A 20379-nucleotide genomic window follows, 5' to 3' on the forward strand; every position below is an offset into this window, starting at 1 on the left:
CTGCCAGGACTATTGCAGTAAACAGGATTTATCTCTAAAATGACATAACTTAGGAGCGCCTTTGCTCGTTTCCCTACCCCTGGCATTGGTACTTTAGCCACCTTCGTTACAGATTCTTCGAGAGATTTCAGCGATCTGTTTTCACAGTGTAAGAGGTTGACCTCTGTGAACGTGTAACCTAGAAGAGAAAGGCTCCGCTACCAACTAATGGGTCGGATCCGGCAGTGATTCCAGCTGGTGGGATTTTTGTCAATGGAACGGGACTCTCACCTACCACTGCAGCTGGAAATACCCAAAGTGGACACATGAAACTGCGTTATACTGAATCCCTTAGTCCATCAAAGTCAGTACGGCCTACTTAGACTGGCAGCCACTGCAGTCTCAGACAAGAGGTCTTTCACATCACCTACTACCTGATCCTTTTACCTGGAGATGGCAGGGATTGCACTCGGGACCTTTTGCATGCCAAGCAGATGCTCTACCATTAAGCTATGGCCCCCACCCCCCCTGAAGCTCCAAGGAACAGCAGAAGGATGAACAGGGCAGGGGATCTGCAGAGGGGGGAAATTTGCAAAAAAACAAAAACAAAAAACACCTACCTTCTTTCCCATTAACAGAAATCCACTGCTAGAGCCAACCCACTGAGTTCAAGTCCCAAACTAAATCCCTTTTCCAGCCACTGCTCACTAAGGAAGCTCACAGCAGTATCTCTTAATTCAGCATTGCCAGGTGACTTTGGACTAGGTGCTGTGGAACACAGGCAGGATAATGCTGCTGCAGTCGTCTTGTTTGTGGGCTTCTTAGAGGCACCTGGTTGGCCACTGTGTGAACAGACTGCTGGACTTGATGGGCCTTGGTCTGATCCAGCATGGCTTTTCTTATGACTAGTCACGTGTTCAGCCTAACCTATCTTGCAGGATTGCTGTGAGGATAAAATGAAGAAGGGGAAAACGTCCTAATCTGCTTTGGGTCCCTACTGTAGCATCAGTACAGAGCAGGGGTAATAGCTTATCCCGATATGAGGCACCCTTGGAAAGGATCTGTTTATTTATTCATTCCAAAAAAACAAACCCCACTGTACAAATATTACAGGCGGATTTTTGTTTTTGCTGCAAAAAAGTATAAAAATAATCTTTATATATGAATCAAAATTCACTTTTCCCATTGTATATCTCTCTAGGTATCTTCTTTTCCAGACGTCATCTAACAAGAGATTGACAGCACAGATAAGAAAGGGGAGGGACGGCTATCAGAGTAATCCATCACACACAGATGTCAAGGAACCCATGTGAATAAGCAAAGTGGGGGGGGAGCCAGATAGCTTCCTAGAGGCATGGGGTGAGGGAGAAGAAGAGAGAGACACTCAGAAAATCTGGGACCCTCGAGCCCAGAAAAAGCCAAGCAGGTGTTTCACAGGACTCTAAGCCTCTGGAAACAGAAACGAGCTTCTATTCTGGAGGGGTGTGTGTGTGGCAAACAGTATGCCTCCTCTGTGAAAGATGGAGGCATATAGGCCTAGTTCACCACTTCCAGCAAGTAAGACTAGCAAGTGCAATCCTATGCCGAGTTACTTCAGTCTAAGCCCATCGGTTGCAATGCCATTCACAACCGGCAACTCCACAAAGTATCGTGCGGTCGATCTGCAATAAGGGGTCAGCACTTCTCTGCAACAGAAAAGCACTCCCTGGTTCTGGGAACAGCCTAGATCCGAATTCATCTGCAGCCCTACGCATACTTACGTGTCCGCAAAGTCCCACTGAGATCAGACTTCATTCCACACAGCAAAGTTTTTTTTGGGGGGGGGGAGATCTTTAGCCGTTACGACTCTCCTTGGCAGTAAAGCTTATCTACCACTGTGAAGCGTGGAGAGTTTAAGTTCAGGTTAAGAGTACAGAGCAGGAAGCAAGTGATGGCTCGGCTACCCACGGGAAAGACTTCCAGAAGTGCAAAAGGGGAGATTTCTCACCCTCCCTTCAGATGATCAACCGGGGGGGGGGGGTAAAAACCCAAACATCTGTCATTAGAAGGTGAAGGAGAAGCCTAAGAAAAGTACAGACGTGCTAGCATTACAACCCAGTACAGCCTGGAGCGTGGCGAGGGAATACTCAGCGCACCTATGCAGCCATTTGGCAGCCTGAAAGCCCACTGAGCCAATCCAGCCCACCTCCAGCATCTAAATATTGTCCTCAGGCTGACCAGGGAAGTCATGGAATACCACTACCAGCTTCTGCTATAGAGCTCAGGGCCCAGCAGGGCACAGCTTACAGCTTTTGACAGAAAGGTCCCAAAAGAGGTGTTTCCTTACCAAATACGCTACAACAGCAGTCCGGAGCCATCTGTTTCTCAATTATGTCCCTTTGGAAGAAAGTGACTGTGCAAAGCTGGAACCGCATTTTTTCGATCACCTGTGCCACTAAATGAAGACCCTCTCAACTCATAGAGGCCTTCTGAGCGAGAAGATCACTGTGCCTCGAAAGAAGGGGGTTGAACCCCCGCAAAATGCAGTTTCTAAGCATCTGTCCTACACCAATGCAAAGTAAGGTGGCCACGATCCCTGGGGCTCCGGTCTCCCACCCCCTCACCAAAAAGTAGTTGCCAAAAATAGCACAGTTGTGTTAGTGATGAGGACAAAGTATGAGATGTGCTCTCCCAAATACACCGGGCTGCAGATCAGCCCTCGGGTTCCCAATACAAAGTGTTTCCAGGAGTGCAGGAAAGCCAAAAGCGGGCGTGTGGACCTGAGAAAGCTCTTCGGCTGGACAGGAAGGTTCAACAGCAACTCCACTTGGAATCCGGGGAGAGGCCAGCGAAAATGGTGCGAGGTAAAAATTGGAGACGCAGCCTGTGCAACATGGGAAAGGAAGAAGCCCCAAATAAGGAGGCTGCCAAGCCTGGGAGCAAGTCCACCCTCTTGGTCTCCCATCCAGACCACAGCAGCTCACGTGAGTCACTCAAGCACTAGCAAAAAAAAAAAGGAATCCCAAAACCATGGAGGGGCTTTCCCCCCCACAACCGACAGTTGTCCTTTATTTAAAAAATCTATGCGTCGGCGCATCCCAAAGTCCATCCAGATGGCATGCCAAGAGTCAGAGGTTGAGGATCGGCACGTCAAACAGGTCACACACCCCTTCGCTCTCGTCCAGGTTGTAGATGTAGTCATGATCGCCGGGAGGGGGGGAGAGGCGCAGCAGGGGAGCAAACACTGGCCAAAGAGAAAGCAGAGTTAACAGGGACACCGGAGCATGGGAGGACAGAAGAACATAAGAAAGGCCCTGCTGGATCAGACCAAGGCCCATCAAGTCCAGCAGTCTGTTCACACAGTGGCCAACCAGGTGCCTCTAGGAAGCCCCCAAACAAGACGACTGCAGCAGCATTGTTCTAGTATTATGAGAGAGGGAGAAAAGCTTCTCCCTGTCCACTCTCTCCATACCATGCATAATTTTAGAGACCTCTATCCCTAAAGCTGCGATCCCGTTTGGCACCCGTCCATGGGGACCCATATGGCCTGCTAATGTGTTCTGTGGTGCCGCTCGCTTCTTCAGTCCCAGCTTGCCTCTACCTCGTTGGAACAGGGTGTGTGTCAGAAGAGCCTGGGAGACCCCTCCCCTTTGGGTCTGCAGGGCGTGGCCCATTCAGACACAGCTGCCTCGACCATCAGAGGCGCCTTGGCTTGGAACCTCCCAATATTCAGCCACTCGCCCTGGTCCCTGGGCAGTCATTTTGTGGTGGTGCCCACAGGTTCAAGACAGCTGGAGATCCCTGGCTTCAAGCCTTACCTTCAGAGGACATCAGCTCCTCAAGCAGCTCAGGATTCATGCATTCTGTGTAGGAGAAAGAGACACGTTACACTTCTGTATTCTGCCATCGGCTTCCCAGCCGGGACTTGTTTTTCACTTCCCCTTTACTCTGTCCCATGCTTCAGGGGATCTTCCCATCTTCACCTAAGTACATTTACTTATGTTTTATTTAATTAATTAATTTATACCCCGCCTTTCTCCCTAATGGGGATGCAAAGGGACTACCTTTACCTTTTTAATCCTGTATGGATTGGTAAAATATCTGCTGGAAGGGTACTGTTGGCATTTTTGTAATTGGATATATTTAAACCTTAACTGTAACACAGCAGCCTGAACAGCCCTCACTAGCCCAAAAGCTCATCAGGGTTGACGAGCTAAGCAGGGTCGGCCCTGGTTAGTACTTGGAAGGAAGAGTACCAAGGAAGGCCTGGGTTGCTACGCAGAGGCAGGCAATGGGAAACCACCTCTGAATGTCACTTGCCTTGAAACCCTACGAGGGGGTCACCATAAGTCAGCTGCATCTTGACAGAACTATTATTGCAACATTATTTAAGTAATCTTTTTTTGACTGATAAAACAGAAACGAAATAGGGATTGCAGGCTATGTTGGTTTCACACCCAGCGTAAAACATCAGTAAGGTTTGTGTTCCATGAAACTGGCTCATTACACTATATGTATTTATTTGGTATGTATGAAACTGGCTAAAGTGATGTATTTGCAGTTCATTTAATAAAAACTGGAGGAAAGTGTTCCAAAATGCAAGTAGAGACAAGCAATAACCTGCAGTACATCCAAGTCTTGTGTGCAAATTAAACAGAGTTTTGTGTGTTAAGTGCCGTCAAGTCACTTCCGACTCATGGCGACCCTAAGAATCAATGTCCTCCAAAATGTCCTACCTTCGACAGCCTTGCTCAGATCTTGCAAACTGAGGACCGTTTATTGAGTCAATCCATCTCTTGTTGGGTCTTCCTCTTTTCCTGCTGCCCTCAACTTTTCCTAGCATGATTGTCTTTTCCAGTGACTCTTGTCGTCTCATGACGTGACCAAAATACGATAGCCTCAGCTATCAGAGTTACAGATAGGCTAGACAGTGACAGAACTGGCTGCTAATCCACAAGTATCCAGCAGAGGCTGCTCTGCTGCAAGACTCTTCCCAAAGCATGAGAGCGTGCACTCACACACCATTAAAGGCTTGGGTCTGAAGAGAAATCCCTCTAGGGCCTCTATGCACATGGCATTCCCACCCCACCCCCGGACGGACAGCACAAAGAATCCAAGCAGGCACGGGACCCTTTTTACTGTCCAGAAAAAGCAGAGCAAAACGTGGTTCGGCAACATACCTCTCGTTGGATCGAACATCTCTGAAAGCTCTTTGGGAAGCTCCAGTACTGAAAGACAGAAGAGACAGGCTTTCATGTGGCGACAAGAAACTCCTGCAACACTGCAACGCGCATGGTTTGTTCAACCCTGATTGGGTATCCCACGTTTTGCAATACATGAACACGTTGCTCCAGTGGTAGACTAGGCCAATTCAGCCACAGCTGCTTTTGACACTTAAGGCCCTGCGTATAGTATAGACTGAAAGGTCTTTGTATACCACTTTCACTGCTGCCAGAAAAGTGTTATACAAATCAACAATCAAACAAATGTTCCTTCTCCCTAGGTAATATGGAGACTGTAGCTTTTGGGAGCATTAGAGATACTCTCACCAGAGAACTATCAGCACCCTCTCCAACCTAAATCCCTAGGATAATCGTGAGGTTTTATTTTTTAATCAGCTTGAGTCTGCAGTTGTAGGTACATCATCCTAAATCACCATTGGTATTCTGGAAACCGCTTCTCTATACCCACGACATTTCGCAGTTAGGGACGGCAGCTGGGCAGCCCTCCTTTATGCCTGGATTCAGATGAACCCCCAACCCTTTTCTTCTGGCATGTTGGAGCAGGATCTACTGAAGAGCATTTTTCAAATTCTCTCAGTCATAAAGATGTATGAAGTCAAAATGGGTAGAGATAGTTCTTAGAAAGGACAGAGTTTGGGGAGGGGAAGGAGCTTGGTGGTGATACAGTACCACAGAGTCCAGTTTCCGAAGCTGCCTTTTCCTCCAGGAGGACTGATCTCTGTAGTCTGGAGAACAGCTGTGATTTCAGGAGAACTCCGGGCCCCACCTAGAGTGGCAACTCTACCCAAGCACCACCCCAAAAGCCCCAACAAGAGACACTCACTTTCTGTGGGGGCTGGTTTGATTGGCTCAAAGGAGGATGAGGGACTGGGCAGGACGGAGCTGCTGTCCAGCAAGGCGGAGGACTGGAGGGGCTGCGTGTCTAGCCCAGCGGGAGGGCTGGTGGGCGCTGTCGAAGGGGTAAGCGAGTCCAGCTCCCTGCTGCTTCTGGATTCTGCTGTCGAGATGCCGCTGTCTGCTAGGGGGTCAAAGAGAGCTCTGATTCCACAGCATGCCATGGCTTCCACACAGCACCGACTCCAGGCACCCTGACCAAAAACTCATGTGGCAGGGAGGAGGCTGGGTGAAAAAGCCTTCCCACCCCCACCTCCCTGCAGCAGTGCATCATGGGAGCCCCCAACCTGCAGTCTTTTCAAGGGGTACATCCAAGACCCAGGCTGACCACCCGAGCCGGATTAAGGCCTCTACGTTTATCGTATAATATCAGAATTATCAACAGATCTAACAGGAAGGAGGCTGTCCTTTCATTACCGTCACCAAGACAGGAAAACTAGGTGACCTCCTGATAAAACAGGGGCTTCTGCAGAGTCAAGAAGACTCCCCAGGTATGCAGAAAAATACAACCTTATAAATCAACTGAAGAAATTTTTATAGTTACAAGGACCAAGTATGCTCCATCTGGCACTGAATGTGGACAACAGTGGAAAAGGGAGGGGAGGAAAACCAGCCCACTCAACCCCCCTCACACAATATTAGAAGAGGAGACCCATGAGTAAAAGTAGGGAATTTCCATATAGCCTTTCCCCCTCACTGCCCCACTCAGCTTGTATGTCTGCAAATTATTAGTTTTTTTTTTTTTAATTAGAGCCTACTGGTCTCGGAAGGTGAAGGATGCCAGGATGAAAATCAGTCTTAAAACAGTTAACAGAGAGGCACACATTGGGTTTGATGTCAGGACTGCAGACAAAGACAGGCTGCGGATTGCTGAACACATTCCAAGAGCTAAGAGTGGGAAACTGCTATTTAATTCTTGAGAGAACACACGAGGCCTACGATGCAAAGCAAATATTTGCCTGGGGCAAACCTGCCACTTTCCTGCTGCATTGTGAAAGCAAAGCCTTTCTCAAGAAGCAGGTAAGAGCAGCTGTTCAGAACATCGGGGCAGGCAAACAAATCCCAAGGCACTAGGCCTCAAGATACTGGCTTGTCGCCCCGCGTGCCCAGTTGCTGAGGTAACACGCTACATCCACTGAGGATGCCGCTGCACGTAACAGGACGAGGCCAGTGACAGGCTCCTGGAATCTGACATGCCACCCTGGCCTCCAGAACTGAGAATGGGGTGATGAGAGCCACTACTCAGTGTGACTGGCACCACTGAAAATAAACTGGGCAAGGGTGCTAGTGGGTAAGAGAGGAAGAAAGGGGCAAGTGAGATGGAAGACAGTAAGGGCAGTGGACAAAACATTGAGAAGAACACTACTTAATTTTTTTCTTCTGAACACATGAAGCTGCCTTATACTGAATCAGACCCTTGGTCCATCAAAGTCAGTACTGTCTACTCAGACCAGCAGCGGCTCTCCAAGGTCTCAGGCGGGTCTTTTCAGATCACCTGCTTGTCTAGTCCCTTTAACTGGAGATGCCGGGGATTGAACCTGGGACCTTCTGCATGCAAAGCAGGTGCTCTACCACTGAGCAGCAGCCCCTCCTTCTAAAGAAAGGATAACAGAAGCTCTCCGGAAGCTCGGGCAGCCAATTCCATATGGCTCAGAATAAAGATCCAGGCCAGATTCTCCACAGTGGTGAACTGTGCCCGGCTGCACCAAGTCCAGCTACAGGTGCCGGGCTACCACAACTAAAGGCTCCGCCACACAATTCACACACTCCAAGCAAATCGCACACTCACCCCATTCACAGAAGACTAGCATGTCAGGAAGAGACTAGAGTCTTTCTCTTTGAGTTATTGGGGGGGGGTTGTATAGAGGAATACTGGATAATGTGAGGAGACACCCCCACCTCATCCCGCAGTCTGAACTGTTACAGATCAGGAACAGTTTTACCACCACAGTGAGAATGCATTGGTGAGCAAATGCAAGTGTTTTCCCCCCTCTCTAATATCATCCCTGCAGCAGCAACTGGAGGCCAAGATTTCTGGTCCCACATGAATTTAACCAAGGCTGTTACTACCCCCTCCTTCAAAGGTCTGCATGCAACTGGAGGGCAAAGCTCAAATCCCTTTCCTGCTCCCACAAAACCCTTCTCCACCCGCACCTCCCGCTCACCTGCGGCGCTGGATATTTTCTGAGCAGCGGGGCTCTGGTCCTGAACGCTGTTGGGCCCAGGTGCGGAAAGGTGGGCACCGCTGGGGAGGGACGCCTCTTGGGAATGGGGCTTGGAAGGAGTGATTGGCTGGCACTGGATAAGGTCTTCTGGGGGAGGGACAGGTAGTACTACTGGAGGGGAGCTCCAGACATCCTTATTGACTAGCAGGACGTCAATTGGACCACTTGTACTTTTCAGATGGATCTGGTATTTCTTCTGCCCGTTCAAGCCCTGAGGGGGAAAAAAGAATAAGTGCATCTTTGGAATTTTGTTGACACACACGTGAACACATATAAAGCTGCCATATACTGAATCAGACCATTGGTCCATCAAGGTCAGTACTGTCTACTCAGATTGGCAGCAGCTCTCCAGCATCTCAGGTAGAGGTCTTCCACATTACCTAGTGCCTGGTCCTTTTTAACTGGAGATGCCGGAGGCTGAACCTGCAACCTTTTGCATGCCAAGCAGATGTTCTACCACTGAGCCATGGGCCCTCCCCAACCCGCACCCCAAACTCTGATCAAGTCCTATAGCTGATACAAAGCTACACAGATGTTCAAGACACCATTTAGGAGCTCAGATAGGGATGTTCTTGGAGCGGCCAAAGATGCTTTCAGCAAACTCAGCCCATGGACACCCGGCCCATTTCGTCCACTAACCTCAGATCAGGACTTCTTCAAAATATAGCCTTTGCAGGTACATATGCTCCAGACTGGCCTTTTTAGGAGAGATTTTGCTGGCTATGCTTTAATTAGCTAAGGGTACCACCCTGTGTTCTTCATAATGGTAGCTTTAGCATTATAGTGATGGAAGGAGAAACTGAGCAGCTGCCTGGTGGATGTATTTTCTTATTCTACCTGATGAAGGGACCTTTGCATCTTTTATCTTGGTATCTGATGGAATAAGCTTTGGCTCTCGAAGGCTTATGCCCCCAAAATCCCATTGGGTCTCTAAGGTGCTAATGGACTCAAATCTAGATGTTCTAACACAGATCACCATGGCTACCCTCTGAAATTTTCTCATTTATTTATTAGATTTTTAACCCGCCCTTTCCCAACCAGGGTCAGACTCAGGGCAGCTTACATCTGAGGGAATGATTCCCAACAACACTCCAGTTAAAATAAAACACCGTAACAGTAAATAAATATTATTCAAACCTGTAACACATCTTAACAGTCCAACAGACGATTGTGATATTCTTGTGACTTCCCTTGCAGAGAAGGCCAGGCAACAAATAATTTTCTAAATTATTATTAGTATCGCCATCATTAATACTTTGAAGTAATGGTATCAGTATTGCAAAAGAAAGCCAAGCCTCCCGGCCGTGACTCCCAACACTGGCTCTTTTCCACCAAGCACCCATCCCGCTCTACCCACACACGCAACCCACCTCGGGAACGGGAACTTCCAGCTGAGTACCCGATGGGGCACGAATGGCTAGCAACGTGTCACCTAAAAGAGAGAACAAAGGCAGTAGTCATCAGGCTGAGTTGGCCTGAGCACAGATGCCACAGTACGCATGAACCCACAAGGAAGGATCAGATCAGATGAGCATGCCTATTATATTGGGTGCTGTGGAACACAGGCGGAAGAATGCTGCTGCAGTCGTCTTGTTTGTGGGCTTCCTAGAGGCACCTGGTTGGCCACAGTGTGAACAGACTGCTGGACCTGATGGACCTTGGTCTGATCCAGCATGGCCTTTCTTATGTTATGTTAAGAACTCCACCTGTGCTTTTTCCTAAGATGTACCCTCCTCATTCCTTGTATGATGCTTTCAGAGACATCCTACCATTTGGCCAGAGTCCTCAGGTGAATTTTGCCAAAAGGGTATTTGCGTGTACAGGGCATGACCAATTTCGTCCCAGATAGTCTAGCCGTGCAATAAGCAGATGGCAGCATAGGGTGAACTCCAACAGCATCTGTTCAAAGGACAAGGCTAGGCACAAGGCCTGCCTTCAGACATACTCGGCAAACCACAGTTTAGTCAAGTCAGAGGGTGAGGAAAGGCCAACGGGAAAACAGTTTAGGTGGGATCCCACAACTGCCTCCAGCTAAGTTGTCTTTTGACAGAGAAGGACTTCCACCAATGGAGCAAGACTCAGTCTGGACAAAGTGACTGGAAACTGGGAGATCCAACCCTTCTTCTCCGGAGCTCTGTATGTGCAAAAGGGACCTTTAAATAAGGTGCATGTGGAAGAGGAAATAAAACAGACTTCACTGGAGGAATGCAAAGTTGCCTATGTCTTTTCGGAAGCAGCACCTACCATGGGAAAATGAGCTGCATTAAAGAACTTGGGGGTGGGGGGAGAGCCTAGCTAGGAAATGGCACTTTAGCCTCACCTGCAAAGCATTTGCAGAGGTCCTCATCAGTCACATAGGCTAACGTTCCTGGAGTTAAGGGAAATGTCTGCTGCATCCAGTAGCAAAGAGATCATTCCAAGATCTACAACAGGTACAGCTGCGGAAGCTACATGAAACCTATTCTTTGCATCCACCTTTGCTGTAGAATATCCCCACCCCCATCTCCAATGTCAGTTATGTCTGTGTCAAACAAAAGTGACAGAGTGTGAAGTTTTAAAACTGACTATTCTTCTGATATGGATTTTTTTAATTTTAGCATTAAGGAAACAAGAAACGCAAGGAAGAAGAAGAGCTGGTGTTTACATGCCAGCTTTCTCTATCACTTAAGGAACAATCAAACCGGCTTACAATCTCCTTCCCTTCCCCACAACAGACATCCTGTGAGGTAAGGTGGGGCTGAGAGAGCTGTGACTAGCCCAAGGTCACCCTGCTGGCTTCATGTGGAGGAGTGGGGACACCAACCCGGTTCACCAGATTAGCCTTTGCTGCTCATGTGAAGGAGAGGGGAATCAAACCCGGTTCTCCAGATCAGAGTCCACCGCTCTTCACCACTACACCATGCTGGAAGAACGATGACAGTCTAGTCTAAGGAGAAGGGACATGAAAAAGATTGTTAACCCTTGCTTAAATTAAAAAGCATACTTTATTTATCCAGTGGGAGATCAAAAAGACCCCAAATTCAGTCATATTTTTTAAAAAAAGACCTTGGGAATTGCTCCAAGCTTGCTAAGAAAAAGGAAGTATAAAAAGGGTATAAAGGAAGCAAATAAATAAAGCGTTTCTCTTTGGCAGTAAAGGAACAGAAAAAAAGTTAGTTTTATACCTCGCTTTCTCTACCATTAAGGAGAATCAAAGCAGTTTACAATCGCCTTCCTTCCCCTCTCCACAAGACACCTTGTGAGGTAGGTGGGGCTGAGAGAGTTCAGAGAGAACTGTGACTAGCCCAAGGTCACCCAACAGGCTTCATGTGGAGGAGTGGGGTAATAAACCCTGTTCACCAGATTAGAGTCCACCGCTCATGTGAGCAGTGAGGAATCAACTCTGGCTCTCCAGATTAGAGTCCGCCGCTCTCAACCAGTACACCACACAGCAAAGGACATCAGGAAGGAAATTAAATTGTCAATTCCACCCCAAATGCTAATTTCAGTTTATGCAGCTGGGATAAAAATGGCCCTATCTAGAGAACATGCTGCACTTTACAAAAAATTATCAGTGGGAAGGCATGAACGGCACAGGGTAACTGCCCTCATTAAGAGTGAGGAACTCCGTAAGTATGGAAATGATTATAATCAAAATTATTTTTCCCTGCTTATACAGGTCAAAATGTCCCTGCTTTTTGGTTAGGTGAGTTCCTACATGGGGGGAGGGATAGATTCATTGTGAATGATAGGGAGTAAAAAGAAGTTAATCTCTCTCTCAAAGAAAAATTACTAGCCCTCAAAGCCTCCAAACTAACCAGACAGATGTGCAAAGACCCACAAAAGAAGGCCACTGCCACACAGCCCATAATGAACAGAGGTGGTTTTCTGCCACGTGTTGCAGCTCCTCTGATTACCAGCTGCAGGGACCAACCCACAAGCAGTGGCTATCTCCACCCCCAGACCTCTTGCTGGCTACTGCTGGAGACCTGATTCAGCGAGTTAACACTTGAACTCTTGATGTTTGCAAATGACACTGTGCTGACTCTCCGGACGGAGGGTGCTGCTGCCTCAGCTTTTGATTCCAATGTTCCTTCAGAGGCTGGGACCCAACATTTTCCTCATGTCCATTCCAGCAGGAGAGTCCGAGGGTAAAAGCGAGAAGGGAAAGTAGACCACGTCGTGGGGAAAGGATATCTGTTGTTTTGGACGTCGTCTGAAACGTTTCTGATGCTCTGCTGCACCCACATTTTCTGCTGCTCCAGCTCTCGCTCCCGCTGCTCCAGGTCCTCGATCTCGGCCTTCAGCTCGATCAGTTTGTGGGCGATCTCGCGGGTGTTGCAGCCCGGGCCCACGCCTCTGGAGAGGGGGAATGGAGGTGAGGGGAACAAGAGCTGTAAACGGGCAGCCTCTCCACCAAGGGGACTCAGAAGGTTATTGGAGGCACTTCAATACTAAATGTACATGCAATAAAGTCCGGTGCTTATCAGATATATGTCGTCGTTCAATTAGTAATTTCATGTTTATTTGCCTTTTGTGTTTGCGAAGCTCACATCAGGCACACTGAGGAAGTTTGACAATGAAATTGTTTTTTCTAGAAGACCATCTGTGCTAATGTGAATTATTGTGTGCTGTTTGATGGGTTTGTGAAACTGACTACCACCTTGTCTTTACAACAAGTTCACTTGAAGATTTTATTGCAAGAGGTGGTAGCTGTACTGCACTTCTTGGACTGTTTAGCTATTTCTGTATAATTAGTTTGTGTATATTACTTATTTACTGTTGGAATAACAAAACCATTTGGCATCCTATACTGCCTTTAGTGCAGGTATCAGAGGCACTGCCGTTTCCACCACACATAATATGCAGCCCGATTGTAGAACTCCACAGCAAAGGCTCTGCACTGCTGCTGAAGGAAGGTGGGGTGGCTGTCAGATTTATTTTTCATTTTATTCAACTTCTATGCCGCCCTCCCCCAACCAAGGTCAGACTCAGGGCAGCCAACAACTGCATATGGAGCCCTCTCCACCATGGTCCGCAAAATATCGGTTGGTCTGATGCCCACGCATTTGAGTTTTCAGCATCAGGTGGAGGAGGTTGGATCTTCCCATACCTCAAAAGCTAAATGAGGTACGTATTTTCCCTCCCCTCCCTCTTGTCTTAATACTGTGAGTCCAGTTTCCAGAAAAAAGAAGTAATTAAATGTTTTTTAACAAACGAATGAATGTATGGTGCTTTTTTTTTCTTTCAATAAAAGTTTTACTCTATTGTGAGCAATCCTGAAAACCTTTTGTCGGGGAGGAGGCACAGAAGTGTTGTCAATAAATCAATCAGTGGTTCTCACTCGGTGGCTCATGAACCGCGTGTGGTTCTTTCACATGCTTTCTGCTGCTCTTTTTCCAATATCAGGCTTTGGGGGGGTTTGCTATGCGGAAGTGACACATGACTGGTAATGAGCTAGAGTTAAAACCATAGAGAACAGTGCAGGAAGACAAAGGGGCACTGGAAGGAGGAAGTAAAGAGGGGACAACCGGGACAAATAGGGAAGGCGGGAGAGTTATGTGTTTAATATTACTTTATGTGTGCATTTAATGAGGTGGTGCTCAGGGCATTCCGTAGCCATTGCTGCTCGTTCGGTTGCTTGTGATGATGGCGAATGTGGCTCTCTGAGGACCACAAAGTGAGTACCACAGAAATACATGAGGGCGCTATCCAGTCCAGCTTAGGACAGAGCTTCCTTCCTCCCCTCTCAGGCCCAACACCCTCCATCCAGCTCCCCACAGAGTTCCCCCCCCCATCCCACTGTTCTTTTCCACAATTCCTTTGGCAGAGTTTCCTGAACCCCAATCACGTTCTATTTCCCAAGGATCAGGTCAAGGAATCTTCCTCTGTTGCTCTGAGACTCCGCTGTGGATTTAGAGGAGATGCATCTTTTGAAGACAACAACCCCCCTGCTACAGAATCAGATCAACAGTGCTGTGTCTCTATTTCAAAATTCCCATCAAAAGGTATTTTCAAATTAAACTGCCAAGCAAGTCAAGAGCGCAGCAACGCCGCTGGTGAAGCTGGCTTAAACGCCGTGCTCTGCTTGGAGCCAAACACTGTCTGCGCTGCCCGTGGAGGCAAGTCCTATTTGCGGCGATGGAAGTTCTTGAGCAATTCCCCCCCCCCGGGTGCTCCTGAGAATAAAAGCCTGCTTTCAGGGTCTTCTTCTGTCGCAGCTAATCTATCGGTACTCACTTCCACTGGATACTGTTCTTAGACTTCTTCTCGATCAGCCCGATGCCCTCCAGGACGTTTGTGATATCATAGATGCGCCTCTTCTGCCGCACTGCCAGGGTGTCTGCTGCCTAAGGAGGAAGCAGAAAACAATTCGCAGTGCTACGAATGCATCACTGTGCCCTGCCTGAGGGCATCTCGATATCACAATATCCAAACATAATACCGAAAAGCCACCTCCAGTCGAGTACCACTTTGTCAGTTGCATCCAGGGACAAGTCTTTTCTCCCCACCCCCATCCTACAGGACAAGAATCAAGTCAGACCTGTTTGCCTCCAGATGTTCCATTCTGTGCAGTGGTTTGTACATGACAAGCTTACAACGGAAAGTAACAATGAATATGCTGGTCTTGGGGTTCCAGAGGATCCCCAAGATGGCTTGATCTCACTGCCAGTGAGCTGGAGGAGTTCCATTTTGCAAACACTTAGATTCAGTAACAGTCACTCAAATCACAAAGGAAACACAACTCATGTTGCTCCCAAACAGCTCCTGAGCCAGGACACCATAAAGTTCCTGGGAACCCAACTGAATCCTGCCATTTTCTCAATTTGAAGCTAAGCAAATCAATTATGAAAGAGATTTTACAGGGCAGCTGTGGCAGGAGCACCCAGGCCATATTACTATGTCAACTAGATTCCATGTTCTGAATCTTAAAACGATTCAGAAGCCTTCCAAAAGAAACATATTTGAACTATAAACAAGGCAGAGGCTCTTAAGTCATGAGCGATGTGTGGAGTTCATTGGAAAAAATGATTCACTCTGCCGCAAAATGCAAAACACCCAAAGCCATTAGCTGAAATGAATAGGAAGCTTGTTCAAAAGAAATAAGAAGAGTATGATTTCGCCTCACACACAACTAATCCAGTGGAACTCCCAGCCACAGGATGCTGCAAGGGCAACTAGTGCTAGTGGCCTACATGGATGACTACACGAGAACTCTGCCAGACTTTACTAGCCTCAGTAACCAAGTGTGACTCCTCCATTGTCAGAGATGGCTCAACTAGAAATTGCTGGGGTTCAGGCCAATGGTAGGTATAATTACTATGCTCTGCTTCCAAGCCTTTCCAACACTTGCAAGAAAACTAGCTTGGCAAGACAAGTCTGGCTCTGGTTCCCAGGACATTGTGTAGCAGAGTTTAGAGCCATTGCATCCCAATGAAAACCACATTTCCAGGAGGAGGCTCCAGGGTGAAGCTGCCAACCGAGAATTCATTGGGCACTGTGGAATGCGGCTTCCACAGACCCAGGAATGGCCAGCTCACAACAGAAAGAAACTGCCCCTTCATGATGATAGAAGAAGAGTTGGTTTTTATATGCCGACTTTCTCTATCACTTATGGGAAACTCAAACCGGCTTACAATCACCTTCCCTTCCCCCACAACAGACACCCTGTGAGGTAGGTGGGGCTGAGAGAGCTCTTAATAGAACTGTAACTTACCCAAGGTCACCCAGCTGGCTTAGTGTGTAGGTGTGGGAAACAAATCCAGTTCACCAGATTAGCCTCTGCCGCTCATGTGGAGGAGTGGGGAATCAAACCAGGTTCTCCAGATCAGAGTCCACCGCTCCAAACCATTGCTCTTAACCACAACACCACGCTGATGATGACAATGATGAATTGGTTTTTATACCTTGCTATTTTCTCTACCTTTAAGGAGTCTCAAGGCAGCTTACAATCACCTACTCTTCCCCACAAATAGACACCTTGTGAGGTAGGTGGGGCTGAGACAGTTTGGAGAGAATTGTGACTAGCCCAAGGTCACCCAGCAGGCTTCATGTGGAGCAGGGAATTGAACCTGGTTCTCCAGTTTAGAGTCTGCCGCTCATAACCACTACACCACACTGGCTTATCATCTTGCCCTAGCTTTGCCTAGTCACCTCCAGTAGTCACTAGCTCAAAGTGGGTCATAAGCAAGAGTGAAAGTCACTTACATTTCTTATTGATACAGAGAGCCAGTGTGGAGTAGTGGTTAAGAGAAGTGGACTCTAATCTGGAGACCTGGGTTCGATTCCCCACTCCTTCACATGAGCGGTGGATTCCAATCTGGTGAACCATGTTGGTTTCCCCATTCCTCCACATGAAGCCTGATGGTTGACCTTGGGCTAGTCACAGTTCTCTGAGAGCTCTCAGCCTAACCTACCTCCCAAGATATCTGTCGTGGAGAGAAAAGGGGAAGGAGATTGTAAGCCGGTTTGATTCTCCTAAAAAGGTAGAGAAAGTTGGCCTATAAAAACCAACTCTTCTTTTTGTCTGTCTCAGAGGCAAGAATGTGCGAAGCCAACCTCCCCATCAGAATGTGACACGGTCCTCCAAAGGTAACACACAAACCATCAAATGTGAATTAGAACATCACTCTGCTGATGTTTCACTGAAAAAAGCTTGTGGTTTGACAGCATCAGAAGCTTCTTTCCTTCTCTTGATCAACTACATTTGATCGACACAGAGCACTGCAGTGAGCAGTTTCAACTGCAAGACTGTTGATGGGGTTTCTCCCTCCCACCCCCCGCACTGCAGCAGAACCAAGGAAGATTTCAGTTAAAGTTAAGCTCTCCAGGAAGAGCAGACTACACCAGCTTTGCTGTTGTGGTAAGGCAGGCTCCCCCAGCACTGCCAGAGTTGCGCTTCTGGGCCAGCAACGTGTCACACCTGCGCTGAACCAAGACAAGCTGCCAACCTGTGCTGCACAACCAGAAAGCCCTTCATGCACTCCTGCACACCCGCCATGCAAATCAGCCTCTCCCCCAGCCGATGCTACGCCTTAGCAGGCATGCTTTCCTCGGTACAATGCTTTGCTGATGAAGGGCAAGGACAAGAGAAGCTGTTTTGCAGGGGTGGGAGGAATCCCCCCCAGGTAAAAGGTAAGGCCTATACAATGGGGCTGCCCCTCAGCCATAAGGCTGGCCCCTCGTGTCGAGATGCCCTCAATAGGAAAAGTGAAAGAAGGTCACTGGGTGCCATTTTCCCAGTGAAAGGAAATCAGGATGGCTCGGGTGAGATGATCCGAGCACTACTGCTCCGTTTACACCAGTGTGCACACCCGGGGAAGGGAGTCCCATCCCGTGCTGAGAGCCTGAACCAGCCAGACACTATTACTCCGTACATCCAAATCTATTGAGGAGGGGGTCTGAACTTGATCCCACCACCCCTCACTCCCTAAACCCACCCTCTCTGTGGCGAGGCAAGACAAGATTCTGCCTAGCAGAATCCAGACTTCACACACACATCGGAGGGCAGAAAGGAGTGAACTTGATCCAGCCAGATAAACCAGTACTCCTTTTATCCCAACTAATCTATCAAGGAGGGCTGGTTAGAGGAGCACCAAGCTTAATCCTGCTATGTCCATCCCTTAAACCCGCATCTCTGTGGAGGGAAGGGACCGATGCTGCCTGGCATGCTCCATCTTCCTCCTCATCCTACCTACACTGATGCTAGCAAGGGAGGGGGAGGAATCAGTGTGGTCCTATACTGAGACCACCATCCAGCTACACGCTACTCCTAGGCACCATAAACACATGCTTGGTACGTGTGGAGCGTGGGGGGGTAGGAATAGGGTTGCCAGGTCCCTCTTTGCCACCGGCGGGAGGTTTTCGGGATGGAGGCTGAGGAGGGCGGGGTTTGGGGAGGAGCTTCAATGCCATAGAGTCCAATGGCCAAAGCGGCCTTTTTCTCCAGGGGAACTGATCTCCATCGGCTGGAGACCAGTTGTAATAGCAGGAGATCTCCAGCTGGCACCTAGAGGTTAGAATTCAAAACAATACAAGCGAACAAAATGCCTAATAAGGCGACTCTAATACACAGAAATAAGATGCTTATAAGAGTATATTAGAGAGCAAAAAAAAGCCACGGGGTAATCAAGGGACAAATCCCCGTAGAGAGCAACACGGACAAGAGTCCTAATACAAAACAGGGCACAAAGTATTGTCGAAGGCTTTCACGGTCAGAGTTCATTGGTTCTTGTAGGTTATCCGGGCTGTGTAACCGTGGTCTTGGTATTTTCTTTCCTGACGCTTCGCCAGCAGCTGTGGCAGGCATCTTCAGAGAAGTAACACTGAAGGACAGTAACACTGAAGGACAGAGACACTGTCCTTCAGTGTTACTCCTCTGAAGATGCCTGCCACAGCTGCTGGCGAAACGTCAGGAAAGAAAATACCAAGACCACGGTCACACAGCCTGGATAACCTACAAGAACCAGGGCACAAAGTGCTCACAATAAAATGCACATAGTACATCCAAACAGGTAAGTGTATCGAACAGTCACGGAGAATGTTCTTTAAGCGCAATGGGTTCCCGGCGACATTCCCATTTCACAGATTTTTTTTTTCAAGCTTCGAGTCAATCCGTAGACAGAAAAACGACCTAAAAAAGTGAGATACAATACAAACGTACATACATAATTGTCTAAACTTAATAAAAAATTATAAAAAGTTTATAAATATTGGTTCTTGTAGGTTATCCGGGCTGTGTAACCGTGGTCTTGGTATTTTCTTTCCTGACGTTTCGCCAGCAGCTGTGACTGGCATCTTCAGAGGAGTAACACTGAAGGATTATAAATAGCTTTTAACATACTGGAGGTTGGCAACCCTAGGTAGGAATCGGCCTCCTCCTGCAACGCGAGCATGATCCGGCAAACTCCATGCGCTCCAATGGGGGGGGGGGGAGAGGCAGGGCTGAGCGGGATCCTGTCACTGCGGCGAGCCTGACCCTGCCGCCGCCGCCCCACACCCCCTGTCCCTTCCCGGGGGCTGCCGGCCTCCCCACACGCCCCGGCCTCCCCACACGCCCCGGGGGGCTGCCCCCCCCGCGCCTCACCAGCTTGAGGTCGAGCACGCCGTCCTTGGCCTCCTGCAGCAGCGAGACGAACTTGGTGGTGAGCAGCCCCAGGCTCTTCTCGTGCCGGCTGGGGCCGCCCCCCGGCGGCTGCGGCCCGGACTCCGCCATCCGCCCGCCTCAGCGCCCAGGTCCTCCGGTGCGGCGCCCCCCGTCCCCCCCCCACCGCGCGCGCTGACCCCCTTCCGCCGCTTCCGGCCGCCGCGGGGCACGACGGGAGGAGGAGGAGGGAGGGACGGAGGGATCCGTCTTGGGGAGAAAGGGGCGGGGCCTAGCACGTTTTCCTCTTTTCTCCCCTCCTGTTTTTTTTTTAAATAAGGCCCGCCCCCTAAACCGGCTTTTCCGGAGGAAGTTGTCGTCCCGGCAGCGACCCCTGCTGGCCAATGGGGCTCGTCGCTCCTCTGAGAATGCAGAAGAGTTGGCTTTTATATGCCGACTTTCTCTACCACTTAAGGAAGAAACAAACCGGCTTACGATCACCTTCCCCTCCATGTAGTCTGCTAGATTAATCTTTTAAGATGAAGTGTTTATGCGGGTTTTTTTTTAAATCCTTAAACGGACATCACTTTATGATTACCCAAACTGCATTAATAAATCAAAAAGAAAATACTGAATTTTTGGGAGAATGGGAGGCATGGACAACATATTCTGTAACTGAACAAATTGGGAAATATCAAGGGATATGAATTAATCTAATTCAAAATGTTAGGAGTAATTAAAATATCAAGGTTAAAAAATGTATTGTAGGATTGACAGATTTGGTTTATTATAATGAATTAGAACTGAACACAAAGAGAGAAACATGGATATTAAATGGACTGAGGAGGGGAGAGCGGAAGTTAACTATATATACTTGCTTAGAGATAAGATAGAAATCTTTTATATTATGTACTTTGTGAATTGAAAAACAAGATTGTAAATCAATTTGAAAATAATAATAAAAATTTTTTTTAAATGATTACCCATCCCTTTTTTC

General features: G+C 48.2%; 1 protein-coding gene across 1 annotated transcript; it reads right to left on the reverse strand.

The window, feature by feature from the left end:
* Positions 1-3020: 3020 nt before the first annotated feature.
* On the reverse strand, positions 3021-19532 carry E2F4 (E2F transcription factor 4). The gene is made up of 10 exons (XM_056862652.1): positions 19386-19532; positions 14540-14649; positions 12497-12658; positions 10641-10684; positions 9691-9752; positions 8261-8531; positions 6025-6216; positions 5139-5186; positions 3777-3821; positions 3021-3202 (listed from the first exon to the last, which is right to left on the reverse strand). The coding sequence occupies exons 1-10, from the start codon at positions 19512-19514 to the stop codon at positions 3087-3089; spliced, it is 1179 nt and encodes a 392-aa protein (XP_056718630.1). The 5' UTR covers positions 19515-19532; the 3' UTR covers positions 3021-3086.
* Positions 19533-20379: the final 847 nt, after the last annotated feature.

Source organism: Euleptes europaea, chromosome 17 (assembly GCF_029931775.1).
Source record: "Euleptes europaea isolate rEulEur1 chromosome 17, rEulEur1.hap1, whole genome shotgun sequence".
In the NCBI taxonomy this organism is placed as follows: Eukaryota; Metazoa; Chordata; class Lepidosauria; order Squamata; family Sphaerodactylidae; genus Euleptes; species Euleptes europaea.

Excerpts from the sequence above, each read along its gene's own strand:
- E2F4 (XM_056862652.1), bottom strand. The coding sequence starts at position 19,514 with ATGGCGGAGTCCGGGCCGCAGCCGCCGGGGGGCGGCCCCAGCCGGCAC. Across the intron at positions 12,659-14,539 it reads AAGAACAGTATCCAGTGGAA|AGGCGTGGGCCCGGGCTGCA; the intron begins GTGAGTACCGAT and ends CCCCCTCTCCAG. Across the intron at positions 8,532-9,690 it reads TGGAAGTTCCCGTTCCCGAG|GGCTTGAACGGGCAGAAGAA; the intron begins GTGGGTTGCGTG and ends TTTCCCCCTCAG.